The sequence below is a fragment of the Physella acuta genome, unplaced genomic scaffold (assembly GCF_028476545.2).
Source record: "Physella acuta isolate Inbredline_101_S28 unplaced genomic scaffold, ASM2847654v3 ptg000038l, whole genome shotgun sequence".
NCBI classification, from domain to species: domain Eukaryota; kingdom Metazoa; phylum Mollusca; class Gastropoda; family Physidae; genus Physella; species Physella acuta.
In genome coordinates this window covers 176,425-193,207 of record NW_026731558.1, presented here as the reverse complement: position 1 = coordinate 193,207, position 16,783 = coordinate 176,425, and the positions used below count along the sequence as shown (strand labels likewise).

The window sequence follows — 16,783 nt, the reverse complement described above, 5'->3', positions numbered from 1 at the left end:
AACAAGCATTACATTTTAGCGCCATTTTTAATTAGGCAAGTGAATATTTGGCACCATTTTGTTTTCAATTATAAAGGATATTAATTGTCTGCGTAAGGCACGTTCTTCCTTTCGGCAACATTTAATAAGAGAATCTTTTTAGGCAACATTTCATATTGTCTATAAGGCAAACTGTTTATTAAGGCTATAAACAGTTTAAAAATATTTTTTTAAAAATTGAATAATTTTAAAACAAATATCGTTCAAACAAAGAAAAATGTTTTGTTGTTTTCGTGTAAATGACAGGGGGCTTTTTTAAATTAAGAGAGTCAATTTCTGATACCAGGCGGTCAGTGGTGTAGAGGAAGTAGAGCCTGTCGGATCTTTTGTCTGCCCTGCCAAGTTTTGGCGACACATTTTTAAATGCGGACACCCTGACAAGCAGAAGACACATTTCTTTACATTCGCTGTCATAGTTTTGGGAAAAGTTTGTGTAACGTCACAACTGACACATTTCTTTACATTCGCTGTCATAGTTTTGGAAAAAGTTTGTGTAACGTCACAACTGACACATTTCTTTACATTCGCTGTCATAGTTTTGGGAAAAGTTTGTGTAACGTCACAACTGACACATTTCTTTACATTCGCTGTCATAGTTTTGGGAAAAGTTTGTGTAACGTCACAACTGACACATTTCTTTACATTCGCTGTCATAGTTTTGGGAAAAGTTTGTGTAACGTCACAACTGACACATTGACCGTCTACAACACCACAGGGTGAAGACGAAATGGGTTAAAATCAACCCCAAATCCAAGCGTGTAGCAGTCACGTGATACGTACTCCGTATGCGACTGGCTGTAGCCAATCGTCTGACTGGCGTTAATCTTAACATCCTGTGGGCGTGGTCTAACTACCACGTCTACACGCGGTTTTTAATTGGAAGGCAGGCATATCTTAATTAATAACTTAATTAATTTGCCGATTAATTAATCGATTAGCCATGAGGAAGTATAGCAATTACCTTAGCATAGCAAGTTTTTATTTTAAAGATAAAAATCAAGCGATGGAAAGGTTTGTTTATGTGCCATGATAAATCATGTCCAATTTGGCAATTTACAAAAACCGACGAATCTTGCTTTTTGTTAAATGGGAAGTCCAATTGAGCGTTTGGCATGGAAAGACAGCTCTCCACGAGTCTGCGATGTACATATTTAATTTTATTTTTCACATAGTTTTCACATAGGCTTCAGAGATTTAAACTCACTTCTGCCTGTGTTTAGTGCTTGAGCTCACGTATGTGTTTTTGTGAGCTAAGATTTGTGCTCATGTCTATGTTTTTCTGGTGAGCTAATATTTGAGCTCACGTCTATGTTCCAGTGAGCTAAGATCAGCTCTGAAGGTACATGGGAGACATGGGTGTCTTCATGTAGTAGTTGCCCATGTTGTAGGGTTGTGAGGAGATGGCGTTGGTCATCATACCATCCGGCGCCATCGGCATGTGCTGACCACCCATCGGGTGCGCTGACCGGTGGAAGCCGAGGATATCGTGGACGGAATGGGAGGACGGCCAGGCTCGCATCATACAGGGGGACGCGCAGCCCCCGGGGGGCGTCTTGTGATGGGCGGCCATGGCGGGCGGCATTTGGAAGGCCATGCCTGGGGGGACTCCGGGCGTCTGGTGATGGTTGTGTGACATCATCTGGTGGTGCCCCATGGAGGGGGCCATGGCGGGCGCAGCGGCGCAAGAATAGGGGTAGAACTGGGCGTTGTATAGGGCGCCGGGGTGGTTCTGGCCGTGATGGGGGTGGGCCGCTGCTGGGTGGTGGTGTGGATGGCCCGGGGGTGGGGACGGCTTCTCAAACTGTGATCCCTGCACTGGACTCGCCCCGCCAGCGCTGCCCGGGCCGCCGGAGTTAGAACCCGGCCCGATCTTGTTTCTGAGGATCCTGCTGATGGAGCTGACGGACGGCACGTTGTACTTGTCGCACACGCCGTCCGCCAGCAGCTTGTCCCGGATCTCCCAGGCGAAGATCCCCGGGTCCCGCTCCTTGTACACTTTGATGTGTTTGACCACATTGGGCGTCGTCACGCGGGGCTTGGAACCCCCGATGGCGCCCGGCAGGATGGAGCCGGTCTCGTTGTACCTGGCCAGTATCTTGGAGACGCAGCCGTGGGAGACCCGGAGCTGTCTGCTGATGTCGCACGGCCTCACCCCCAGCTGGGCGAGCTCGACTATCCTCAGGCGGATGGCGTTTGGGAGTGGTCGCCCGTTGACAAAAACTCCGCCTAGCTGGTTGACTTCGCCATAGGTCTGGTGCTCTGTGAATAAAATGGCAACTTGTCAGAGAACAGCTCAAAGTTGGACTAAAATAGAATTATGATGTAAAAAAGGATACATAAGTAAATGTATGGGCACATAATTTTAATATTACAAAATAAATATAAAACTGCATTTTGTTAACGTAAATAAGTGTTATTTAAAATATAATTGCTTTACATTTTGAATATTCAAAGTTACTTCCCATTTAAAAAACGAAATAAACCAAGGGATACAACCTCTATGTTTCCTTGAAAGTCTTACAGACAAATGCAGTAGTACATACAGAAAAATACGCGGATAATTATTTACCCTTTAGAATAGCAAAATTTTATATTTTATAAATTTTAGAATCATCATTTGACTCCAGTTAAAAAACAACTATTATTACATTTATTAAATACATAATTTGTAGACCAAAGCTGGCTGAGTTTTTGATAATTATTAAATTCTCGTCTGACATTTAAACTCCGATGCATTTGCATATTACATAATCCAAAAATGTTTGGATACTAGACGAGCTATGTTTGTTTTTAAATAAAATATTTAATTCACAAAAAAAAAAAAAAAAAAAAAAAAAAAAAAAAGCTAGACGAGCTATGTTATACAAACAACAATTGTTGGTAGACTACAAATTTTATTACTATAATATAGTCCATATATGTGAGACAAACATTTCAAACACGAAATTATTGGCTCAAGTTTGACAACTGATGAGTTCACTATTTGTGTTACTCGAATAGACCTTTTTACTTTCTCGTATATACGAAGTATAGAGATAGTATTGTAATCGTGCAAAAAAAAAAAATTGAGATTTTTACAAATCTCGACGTTTTACACCTCACTGATACGGAAAAACATAATTTTGCAATCTTGTCCGTATGTCTGTGTGTCTGGGTGTCTGTGTGTGTGTGTCTGTGTGTGTGTAAACACGATTACTTGAGTACCGTTACAGCTAGGTTGATGATATTTCATATATAAGTATTTTATCAAAATCGTAGATCCGTATCAACTTTTGAGCGATTTCCGATAACCGGAAGTGGTACTTTTTCTACTTTGAATTTTTCAAAAGCCTATAACTTGAGTACTATTTCAGATAGATAAATGAAATTTGATATGTAAGTAAAAGATCTAATTCTCTACCTTCTGTCAAATTTTGAGTAATTTCCGTTGACCGGAAGTACTTATTTACTCTATTTCCGATTTCTCAAAAAACGCATTTAAATTTATAAAGTACTAATAATATTGCGCACTATTATACACATCTTTATTTAGCGTTCACTTGGTGTGCATTTCTTTTTTCTACGAGATTATATTATATTTTTTAAAATTTGAGTATTTAAAATGGATTAAAAATCATGTCTAGAAGTCGATATCCCGAGTTGCCATCCCCCGTAGTGTTATATTAAAATATTCGAGAAAGTTTAGGGGAGATCACTCCCGGTTTATTTTTTTATCTTTGCTGGAATGCGACATCATTCTTTGTCTTTTCATCTACCCATGTGTAACTTTATTAATGTTTTTGTTCTTTTATATTTTCAAGCTTGATTCCCGCAATTTTGTTTGTCATTTGATATCTCCAAGCTCGACTTCATCCAACTATTTGTGTCTATTGATATTTCCACGCTCGACTTCATACAACTATTTTTGTCCTTTCATATTTCCACGCTTGACTTAGCAACTATTTTTATCTGTTCATATCTTTACGCTTGACTCGACAACTGCTTTTGTCCTTTCATACTTCCCACGCAAGATTTCACGGTTATATTTGTACTTCCATATTTCTGCACGTGACTTGACAATTATTTTTGTATTTTCATATTTCCACGCTTGACTTCATACACATATTTTTATCATTTCGAATTTCCAAGCTAGATTTCACAATTATTTTTGTCCTTTCATATTTGCAAGCTAGATTTAACAACTATTTTTGTCTATTGATATTTCCACGCTTGACTTCATGCAACTATTTTTGTCCTTTGATATTTCCACGCATGACTGCCCCAGCTTTTTTTGCCCGTCCCCCCACGCCCAACACTGGCTACACGAGCGTATCAACCCCCCGACTTCTCCAAACGATTCCACATTCCACCCGCTGACCCGGAAAACTACTCCGAGTTGTGTTTTTGTAAGAACCGAAGCCGTTCATCAAGCCGGGCACCGACTCCCCCGAAAGTGGCGCACTGGTCCCGCCGCCGCTGTGAATCCCATCAGCTCCAGGATTCACTGGCCAGATTTTTCCCCGTCCTGAAATATTCCTCTAATCTGACGATCTCCCCGTGGTTCTCCGCGAGATTTGTCAACTCTCCCAGCGTTCAAGATCTCCCTAACGCGGTATGCTAACACACTCGCTGCCGCAGTTTCCCATCCATTTCACGCCACTTGTTACATTTAAAACAACCGCTTTCCTTAGTTGATTAATAAGGTTGTGCGAAAACGTTAAAAACAAATTCCGCTTCTAAGAAGATATGGAACAATTAATTTTACATTTGAAGTTTGTGTCATAATTAAATCAGTTTTTCCATTTAGTTTTTGTAGTATTGTGTCTTTAACCAAGGACATTTTTGTATAAAAACTCCAATCCACCACCACCCACCATTCACATCCCATAAAAGCTTGACATCACAACTGAACTGATGACCCCACCACAGCAACAATACCCCAAGAAGTTTAATGTCCAGATATTCTGACCACTAAATCAATTGGACTTACACCCCCTTACCCCCACTCCCACGCTACTAAGCAGTCGAACGTCCCGAATAGCCCCACACCCTAAGGAGCCAACCCCCCCCCCCCCTCCCAGGGTTGAATCCAGCAACGGTGCCAGGTAGAGACTCGCGTATAGGGGAGCGAACTGCGGAGAGTTGTCGGCGCTGTGATACATGAGCCGGGGGAACAGAGCCGCCTTATTTGTTGATATCTCTGTTTGTTTGCGCCACGGCTAAGGGGCGTTAAGTTTGTTTGGAACTGACACCAATGTTGCTTGTCGGCCCTTGTCAATGAACATACTTACCTATCCAATGTGTTGACCAAAGTCTAATAGAAAGGCTCTCCAACCAACACCCTATATATATATATATATATATATATACGGTTCAGAAAGTATCATCCCACGAGAGATAGAATGTCACATAAGTTAGTAAAACACGCAGAATTTCAAGAAAAAGCCTTTTTGTGTCAGTAATTTAAGGGCGGCTATCGAGTGCCCCTTTAGAGAAGGGAAATAATCGCATGATGTAAAACTGGAAGGAGCTCAGAAGTGAGTGAAAGATTTATAGTTGGCAGGCGGGCACTGAATGTAGGCTAGGAAATATCGCAGTTATGCCGGTGATGAAAGAAACAGTGGCCGTTTGCAGGCCGTTGCCAACTACGTCATGACAGACCGCTTGATTTAACGGGCCCAATAAAAGTGCTGGAGCAGGCGTCAGTTTGTGGGGAAGCTACCCCTGCCAGAGTTCAGTCCCCTGAGTTATGCTATGTAAGGAGTTTCACTTAAGTTTCTATTTGGAAGTTTCTCGTCTTGGTGTCGCGGAGGAGTTAAAATTTTATTGATGTGAAGAGTTTCTAAATATAGCATGTGAATAGTGGAAATTGTCTGTGCAAAAAAACCAAACTGCCAAATTTATTTTTTTACTGATAAATCTTTTAATGTTTTAAAAACATCCTCTTCACATCATAAGCTCCCCATTTGTATGAGCATAAAGTGTATCTTTTCATTAACGTGTTGATCGCGGTGTAGAGTTGCTGCCCTTGTGCGTGGAATTATTTCCCCTTGTTGATTTAACTGGAACTTATCATTTCCCATCATACACCAGCAACCTGACACATGGGATCAAAGTTTGGATGGATAAAATCACCCCTCCCTCCCCCTCCCTTGTTTGTTTACTGTAACATTTCCCCTGCACTTAATTGCCTGTCTGTTTGGCTCACAATTTAACGAACAAACGACTTAGTCTTAAAAACTGGGCTCTCAACATTGGAATATTTTGTTTTGCAACCGTTAGATCAACATGTTTTTAACAGAGGCTACACTTTATAAAGTGTAACAAATTCAAATCAATACCTTGTGATTTGGTTATAACTTGATGGTTGCAGATTGTGTGTGATTGTAAGTAGCCTGTCTGGTGAATGGGTAGGAGAACAGTGGTGGATACAAACAAACAGCAATACAGACAGCCAGCAATACAGACACATACAGACAGGAATACAGACAATATCAGACACCAAAAAATACTGACACAATTAGACAAACAGGAATACATACAACCAACAGTACAGACACATTCAAACAGGAATTCAAACAGACTAGCGGACAGAAGGAGATATATGGACAAAGGGGCAAGTAGTATTTCAAGTGGATAGATCTATTAATAAGTAACAAGCTAATATAATAACGGTTGAATGAATGAATAGTTCAGACGATAGGCGCTTTTGTTAAGCCTGAGTCAATGAAACGGATTTAGGTAAAGGTTAGGTTTAGAGACAGATGTAAAGATTATCATTAGGTTAAAAGAATAAACATAGAAAGGATCGGGTTTGTGCAAAGTTTAGTTTTAGGTAATACTAGAATACCCGTCATCCGTTAGATAACTGTGGGTTTCGGGGGTCATCCATCAAAAAACATCACGTCTGTCACTCAGAGGCATAGCGACCCTTCCCGGCGCCCGGGGACAAACTTTTCGATTTTAACCCCCCCCCCCCAAGATTTCGATTTTCAACCCCCCCCCCCTCAAACTTTTGATGTGCAACCCCCCCCCCCCCCCTCAAACTTTCGATTTGAACCCCCCTCAACCTTTCAATTTATTTTTCCAAACCATTTTGGCGCCCCAACATATGTCCCCCCCCCCGCCCCCCCCTTCCCCCCCTCCACCTCCCCTTCCCCCCTTCCCCCCCCGCCTCCCCTCCCGCCCCCCCCCCCCCCCCTCCTCGCTACGCTACTGCAGTGTCACTTATCGTCACAAAAAACAGACCCCCACATTCAAAAATATGTTTCTTATCTTTTAAAAACACCGAAAACACCGATTTCGGACTATCCCTTCATATACTGACGTCACATGTGACCTACTCAACTCTACTTCACCTGCCCAGTGTCCCGCCAAGTCTCAGACAACATGTTTTTATCGTTTAAAAAACGATTCCAGCCGAGCATGTCTCTGACCACACTATCCTTTCATATGCTTAGGACAAAGAAACAGATGAACTCTACTTCACCTGCCCTGTATCCTGCCAAGTTCAGATAGGCAACTTTATCATTCACATCTAAAAAAAAAATTGAAAAAAAAAGATCTTTGACATATTGGTCTAGAACCTGTGCCACCCACATGAGAGCGGACTACGCTATCAACTTAGCTATTTACTCGTGACGTCACAAATGAATTTTTATACTATACTTTTGAGTCTCCGCGCATAGATCTAGATCTAAGTCTAGTAGTAGAATCTAGTAACTTTCAAATTAAATTTTATCTTAAATTAGCCAAACAAAGATTTATATAAAATAATTAAGGCCTGAAATAGATTCTAGATGTATTAAGGCCTGAAATAGATTCTAGATGTAGAATTTACATTAAGTCTAGATCTAGAATTTACATTGAGTCTAGTGACCTAGATCTAGGCTAGATCTAGATCTAGGCTAGATTCATAACTTTCCTTCGACAGCTGATCTTTAGATCTAGAGAAATTTATTGTAAAACTAAATGAAAAAAGACAGTTTAAAATTGATATAAGTGTTGGAACGTAATAAATACAGCAAACGGACGTATTGTTAAAGTTATGACCGACAAAAATTAGATTTAGAACGCGTTAAACTTGTGAATGGGAACACAATTTTCTTCGATAGACGCCGCCATTTTATTGAACTAAAGAGTAAACAAAAACCTGTGACGTCACGGTCCCGCCGAGTGTAGTGGTCGTTTTAATCTTTTAAAAAAAAATGGGTTACTCTGCGTATGAATAAATCAATAAATTAATTAACGTCTTTAAATAAATTTGTGATTAACAGTCTGTCTGCATTAAAAAATTATTCTCTACCTACATACTATTTTACAGCTTTCCACGATGAGTGCAACCATGAGCAATAGTCAATCAGGCAAACAAACAAACAAACAAAAAAACAAATAAATATTCAAACATGTAAACAAACTTGACTTTTAGTAGTATTATTAAGATAAGATAAATGACAAAAGTAAATTTTCTTTAGCCTTTAGACGCTGTCGAAACGTTCCATAGAGGGATATATATATATATATATATATATATATATATATATATATATATATATATATATATATATATAATTTGGTAGTAAGGCGTATTACAGGCTAGAAGTGGCAGAGTTTGAGCCGTTAACGGATGTGTCCAGATGTGTAGCACGCGAGCCGGGTCGGGCAGTACTGAAGACAACACAGCGGTTGTTCGGGCCGGCACGGAATGTGATGGCTTTAGCAGAGCCGGGTGTCAGCCCACCGCGGGGAGCCCCGTTTGTCGGATGGGCCCGGGCCATACGCGAGTGCACAGTTCTGAGGGGGGGGGGGGGGGGGATACTAGCTCGGCCATGCCTCATAAGCTATTGCATGTTTAAAAAAAAAGACTACAATAAAAAAGTTACAAATCGAAATCAAAGAAATGGGAACTACAAAAAAACGCAAAGGTTGATCAAAGAAGGGTGTAATTTGTTTAAGGGAAGTAACTTCGTTTAGTTCTTCAAAGGGCGGTAATAATGATTGGGGTTGTAAATATGGAGATTATACGCTTTCTTTCCATCATCCCATATACGAACAGTTATTTAAGTATCAATAAAGCGAGTAATGCCTTTTAACAGTAGGCCTCATCTTTTCTTAAAGACAGCGATCGCTGAGAAAAGTCTTATTTGTCTAATAGAGGAAAGTAATCATTATGCTGGCAACATTGGCTTAACGGATACAAATCTACAAAAGTTAGGGGTAATTTAAGTGTTAGACTATGGTGTAGGTCAGTGGCGTAGCCAGGATCGTCTCATGGGGGGTTCCAATTTTTACCCGGGGACAAACTTTCGATTTGCACCCCCCTCAAACTTTTTATATATAGGGGTCTATGGGGGGTTATGACCCCCTAACCCCCCTGCCTACGCCACTGGTGTAAGTATAAGGTAAGTTGACAAATCTACAAAAGTTAAGGGTAAGTTAAGTGTTAGAGTATGGTGTAGATATAAGGTAAGTTGACAAATCTACAAAAGTTAAGGGTAAGTTAAGTGTTAGAGTATGGTGTAGATATAAGGTAAGTTGACAAATCTACAAAAGTTAAGGGTAAGTTAAGTGTTAGAGTATGGTGTAGATATAAGGTAAGTTGACAAATCTACAAAAGTTAAGGGTAAGTTAAGTGTTAGAGTATGGTGTAGATATAAGGTAAGTTGACAAATCTACAAAAGTTAAGGGTAAGTTAAGTGTTAGAGTATGGTGTAGATATAAGGTAAGTTGACAAATCTACAAAAGTTAAGGGTAAGTTAAGTGTTAGAGTATGGTGTAGATATAAGGTAAGTTGACAAATCTACAAAAGTTAAGGGTAAGTTAAGTGTTAGAGTATGGTGTAGATATAAGGTAAGTAGTATGTTTTGATTTAGGAAGACGTCTATTTTGTTATTTAAATGGTCTAAATTAATTAATAAAGTTGTATCTGATTGGGGCAGAGCTCAACAAACAATGCAAGAAGAAATGTTATGTGTTAATATCCACATGTTTAGTAACAAACTCTGATGCTATCGAAACTTAAGCTCTTGGTTATGTTTTGGGTAATTTACACCGACATAGACTCGACCTAATGTTCGGATGATGAGGATAGAAATATAATGTACGTCTTGCGGTTCTTTGAAAGATTAAATACGAAAGTCGTGACTGTTGGAAAGATTAAATGGCAATGAATTCGTTGTGTGACTGTCGGTAAAATTAAATGATAATCCATTTATAAATAAACCGTGAGTGATCTCCCTTAAACTTTCTCGAATATTCTTAATCCATTTTTAATTATTTAAACTTTTTAAAATAGAATAGAATATCGTAGAAAAAAAAGAATTGCGCACCAAGCGAATGCCAAACAAAATGTGTATAACAGTGCGGAATATTATTAGTACTTTATAAATTCACATGCATTTTTTGAGAAATTGGAAATAGCCTAAATTACTACTTCAGGTCAACGGAAATTACTCAAAATTTGATAGAAGGTGAAGAATTAGATCTTTTACTTACATGTGAAATTTCATTAATCTATCTGGAACAGTACTCAAGTTATAGGCTTTTGAAAAACTAACTAAAAGTGAAATAAGTTCCACTTCCGGTTATCGAAAATCGCTGAAAAGTTGATACAGAACTACAAATTTTATATAATATTTATATATGAAATTTCATCAACCTAGCTGTAATGGTACTCAAGTTATCCTGTTCACAGACGCACATACACACACATACACACACACAGACATACGGACAAGATTGCAAAACTATGTTTTTCCGACTCAGGGAGGTGTAAAACGTCGAGATTTGCAAAGATCTTGATTATTATTTTTTTGCACGATTACAACACTTTCTCTATACTTCGTTTACGAGAAAGTAAAAAAGAACTAGAAAAATTAATGATAGACGTTCAGGCACATTGCAAGTTTAATATATTAAATCAGTAGTAAACATTAAATATTGGTACTGAAATGTACTAATTTATCTATTGTAAACAGATGCCTACTGGTAGTTGTATGTTATTAATCCATCATTAGATATATCTTGAGCTCCCAGTTATATGAATGTTCTAAGATACAGCGAACATAATTACAGAAACAATCACGGTGTGGATACAGAAATGGTCGCGTCTTCATTGTAAAGCAGCACAGGATAACTATAATAGTGATGGTAACAATAACTGTTTGGCCAACTCTAAATATTGGGCCAACACTTACTTCTCGACCAACTCTACTTGTTTGGCCAACACTAACTTTTTTGGCCAACACTAAAAGTTAGACCACACGATTCCCTAAATTCCTTTATGTTAACTATGACTGCCCGTGAATAATTATCACACATTATATCTTGTCGTAAGAGACTAAAATGATCTAATATAGATATGATTTTTGTTATGATGTCACATCTAACAAAGTTCGATGTAAAATGGAATAGAACTGTGTAAGGATACCGATTTGGAGAGATGAAATAAAGCTTTAGTATGTTTCAAGATGTTGAATCAGTTTTACAAGGGTGGGTGAATTAAATTTTTCCTGAGACTAGACATAAGATACATTTGTCTTAATGTTTGTAGACATAATTCTAGGATCTCTTAAATCCTAGGGCCACTTAAATCCGAGGGTCACCCTTAAGACCATATGAAGCTTTGGGACTCTAAAATCTCAGGATAACCGAAATATTTTGGCCATTTAAATCTTAGAGATACTAAAATCTTAGGGCGCGAGTAATCTTTTGGTCATTTAAATCTTAGAGATACAAAAACTTTGGTGCCACAGAAATCTTTTGGCCATTTAAATCTTATTGATTCATGAATCTTAGGGCCCCAGAAATATTTTGGCCATTTAAAATTTAGCCTGTAATTTTAGGGCCACATATTTTAGGACCAAATTGTTTTTATACAATCAATATTATTTATTTGAAAGAAACACGGACAAACTGTTACACTGTGCAATATCATTTAAATAATTTCTTAGAATAAAAAATACAATCGCAAACTCTCATAATCATAATAACCAGCACATTCGATTTTAACCGTTTGTAGCCCTTGAACCAGCAACAAATTATTGTTGTTTAATTAAGAGTGCATGAACAGCAAAACATGACGTCATTTATTTATTTCGTATTGCAGATGTAAAAAAAAAAACTGTTAACACGGTCGAAATTAATAAGAGAGGCTAACGAGGTATAACTGGTCACAAAATATGATTCATCATTAGAAAAATATACAAATAACTAATCGTTTGTTGAACGCTTTACTAAGATATATTTAGATCTAGTTCAAAACTCAAAAAGAAAAAAATGTTGAATGTATGATGGAACTTTTGATACAAAACTAGTCGACCAAGGGTATCTAAAATTTGTTAGCAATTTAATTGTTTTTTAATTCATAAAAGCTTAACCTTAGTCTTCAAAATTTACAAATTGTCATAGCTTTATAAAATATACATCTCACAACTCTAAACTTTCATAGCTAGCAGAATTAGAATGTTAATATTCCATTAGATGCCTTTCGTGCGTGAAAGTTTTGCAAATAGTCAACAAATTGGTTTAGCTTAATCTGAGGCAATTATTGGTTTCGATCAATGGTCGGTAATAATTGATTTAGATCAATGGTCGGCTATTATTGGTTTAGATCAATGGTCGGCAATAATTGATTTAGATTCTTTAGATCAATGGTCGGCAATTATTGGTTTAGCTCAATGGTCGGTAATTATTTGTTTAGCTCAATGGTCGGTAACTACAGCTCCGAACAGATGAGATTTTATGAACAAGTAGGTGCGGCGCATTAATCAAGTAATAAGAGATGTTCCAAAAAAACACTACGCAAAAAACATGTTTTGTATGTAGGTAGTTTCTAAAGATGCAACGGTTAAAATTATAACTCCGTGTGGCTCTGGTTAACACATAAGAATTTTATAAATAGCTCTTTACTAAACAAAGATTTCCGAACTTCAACTTAGCAGAGAAAATTCTCTAATCTTAACTTTACTAAGGACATTATTCCGATCCCTATTTTACTAAAAAGGTCTCCAATCCTTAGTTTACAAAGGAAAGGTTTCCGATGCATAGTTAACAAAAGAGAGGTTTCCGATCCCATAATTTATTAAACACAAATCTCCAATTCCTAGTAACTTTAGTTGTCTTTAATTCCTAGTTTAGGCAGGTTCTCCGACCCTTAGTTTACCGAAGAAAATTCTCCGATCCATCCTTAGTTTATTGAAGAAGGGTTTTCGATCCCTAATTAATCGAAGAAAATCATCCGATCCCCAGTTTAGGTTTTTGACGAGTTTTCTATTGTCAGTAGTTGACTAAAAATACTTGCGTGTGCGTGTGTTTCTATCAGTATGTCTGACTTACTTTAGCTCACAGTATAGCTGACGATTTTATATCATCGAGTTGAAATCGAACTTAGAGCTAAAGTAGCCCTGAGTAAAACTAAATTCCCTACAATTAACATAACGTAGCCCTGCGCAATACATAATTTTTAGTGATTTCAACAAGTCCAACCCCTGCTGTATACACTACTTCTACAATGACTAGCCCTATACAGAACTGGTTTAGGTAAATTAGACGATATGAAACATCTCTTATGGTAAGAAACCTGACTTAGAATATAATCAAGAAACACGATTTTAGAGCTATTCAAAACGGTGGTTAAACCCATGTCTTCGTTGCATGCTTAACAAAGAATGGGTTAAAATCATGGTTAGCAACATGACTATAATCTTAACATGACTTAACTATGATCTAAACATGACTTAACTATGATCTAAACATGGCTTAACTATGATCTAAACATGGCTTAACTATGATCTAAACATGGCTTAACTATGATCTAAACATGGCTTAACTATGATTTAAACTTGACAACCTATTTCATGACTTTTGACTAGTATTCATCACCCTACAGTCTTATAAACACCCCAACATAGCTAGACCCCCCCCCTACACACACACATGTACCTACCCATGACAGCAGAGTGGCCGAAGTCCAGCGGCAAGCCGGCATGTAGAGCGAGGGTGTCCAGGGCGAAGTCTGGAGCGCCCACCGTTGTCAGACCGGACACCCGGATCAGGTCCAAGGGACCAATGGTTCCTGTAGGTCAGCTCTAGTCACCTGGCTAGGTGAGCACTTAGTGTGTAGCTAACCTACCAATGAAGGTGTGCTGTAACTAAAGTGGTCAGCAGACCTCAAGTACCAGGGGTGGGGTGTGGCTCCACAGACTGGGGTGTGGGGCTTGAGGCTTGGAACACGACGCTACAGCTTGGTTGTTTAATAAATGTACCTCAACATTTTAAACATTCCGTTTTGTTTCAATAATCCATGGATGGCTAGCATCCGTTATCCAGTCCTTGATATCCAGGTATTCCGGGAGTTTTCCGGAGAATCTGGAGAGAGAAAAAATGGAAACATTGACGAAATTTTGGCCTAGTAACCCTCGCTAAAACAATGTGTAAGCCAACTAAAGGTATCTTATTTGTAGGACATCTATGGATATTTTATTTGTACACCAGCTATATATATATATATATATATATATATATATATATATATATATATATATATATATATATATATATATATATATATATATATATATATATATATATATATATATATATATATATATATATATATATATATATATATATATATATGTTTTTTTTAATAGCTTTAGGAAATATTTAGTTAAAAAATAACTAAAAGATATTTTTTTAGTAAAAACAAAGATTGCGTTAAGAAAAGTGTTTTTGCTTCAAGGAATGTTGACACTACGGGCCGGATGTTTTCTACTCCATTTCGTTTTGTCGTCTGCAGTCAGTGTGTGGAGTAGGCTATACAAAAATCTGAGCAAATCATCATCATTATTTTTAGAATTAAGTTAATTAATACTAATTGGCCGTATCGAAGGTTAATTGTTGTCTCCATGCCATGCCGACTAATTAAAAAACAGAGCACGCGAGTTGAAGAGAAATAAAAACCTGTACAGCTAATCCCCGCATAAACCTGTTCACATCTACAAGCGCAGAGGTGCCGAGAACGCTTGTTGCTGGGGTAAGACTGTCTTGGTGAGCGACCGTCCCGCCAACAGCTGATGGTGAGTGCGTGACACGGCGCACACACTGGCCATGCATGGCAAATTGACTTTCACGGAACGTGCCTGTACCTTCCTGTTCCAGCAGACCCGCCCCCCTCCTCCCCACCCCTAATCGCCTCTATCCTGCGCGCAATGCTTCCAGCCAATTTCCCAATTGTCGGCTGCTAATTATGTCCCGCCCCTATTCTCTGTAAACTTGTTGCATGACGTCACGCATCTACCAAACGATGTGTCCATACACATGCGCCACGATTGGTTCCAGATTTCTCCCGCATTTAATTACAAACGTCCATCACCAATAAAACAAGCGGCATGAAAGCTCAGGCCCCGCCCACCGCGGGTAATGCCAGAAAAGTTCCTGAGCGGCAGGAGCGGAGCCGGCTGTTATCTTCCAATTGGTTCCGCCTGGGCTGGTCACATCCCGTCTCCCCGGGACTTGTGGCACTTCCCGCCCCGGGCCCCTAATGCGCCAGGGGGGACCAGGGGAGCTAATTTGATGATCCACGGCGCAGGGTTTGGTCCCAGACAAACGCGCCGAGGCTGTAATTGCCGGGGCTGTTAGGGAAGACAAACCGCTTTTAGCTATTGTCTCCCTTGGTTAGCTGCTGCTCTCTTCAGACTTTCTTTGACCAAAGTTTAGATAAGTTGGGGGGAAAAAATGTCTGACTTAACCTAAGCGTCAACAGTTGACGGAGTAAAAATTTTAAATCCCACAAACTCTTAGTTCAAAAAAATATTTTAAGGTTTCTATCCACTCAAAAAATACTCTCTTCGCCCCAGTTTATAACTAAAGACAGTATTTCAAGATCTTTAATGAAAGCTATATTTTAAAACTAAAACTGTATTTCAAAAACTAAGGCCCATCCACGATTAACAGCTCAAGGCAGAGTAAAGGCATGTGTAATTTGTAACTTGGTACTAGATCTAACATCTTATAACACAACCTAACCCAACCCAACCCCATCATGGGTCACAATATAACATCCACTAAGCGACATAAAACAACCCACCCCCATCATAGGCTATAGTGTCAACACGGTGTGGGCTAATAAGACAGTTTAGAGTTAAATATTCATTTAACATTTCCAGTTTTAGATTTAAGAATACAGTTTTGAAACTCATGAGTATAAGCCAAATGTTTAACAATTCAGGAACTTTAGAAAGTATACTTTTACGTTACATTTTGCACCATTTATTAAATTGCTGCATTTTGCTTCAACAGTATGTATCAGTAGAGGCCATACTTCAAGGCGAATTTTCTAAACCATATTCTAGTGGAAGTCATACTTTAATTTGAATTTTTGAAACCATACTCTCAAGCTATATTGCGTATTGCTAATATTTTCAACTCACGTTCTTAGTAATAAAACAGATAGTGTTAGTTGCCTCACAAGTTCAAGACAGTTACAAGTACTATGGACGTTTCGACCCAAGGTCTTCGTCAGCACACAAGTACTATGGACGTTTCGACCCAAGGTCTTCGTCAGCTACCATTTAACTGTCTTTAACTTGTGAGGTAACTAACACTATCTGTTTTATTACTAATTGCATTAACCTCACTGCAGCTACCATTTGTTTTTAACAACTCACTTTCTTAGGAACAATATATTCTTATGGTGATCATTAAGCCGTCATCATTTTTATTGCATCATTATTCCATAACACATTCACAAATTAAATTTTGTTAG

The 16,783-nt window shown here is 38.5% G+C and overlaps 1 protein-coding gene across 1 annotated transcript; it reads right to left on the bottom strand.

Moving 5' to 3' along the window:
- Nucleotides 1-510: 510 nt before the first annotated feature.
- LOC131942971 (paired box protein Pax-1) lies at nt 511-15,017 on the bottom strand. Its single transcript, XM_059302960.1, has 3 exons — nt 14,986-15,017; nt 13,964-14,385; nt 511-2,298 (listed from the first exon to the last, which is right to left on the bottom strand). Exons 2-3 carry the CDS (start codon nt 13,965-13,967, stop codon nt 1,367-1,369), a joined length of 936 nt encoding a protein of 311 aa, XP_059158943.1. The 5' UTR covers nt 13,968-14,385; nt 14,986-15,017; the 3' UTR covers nt 511-1,366.
- Between the last annotated feature and the right edge of the window lie 1,766 nt (nt 15,018-16,783).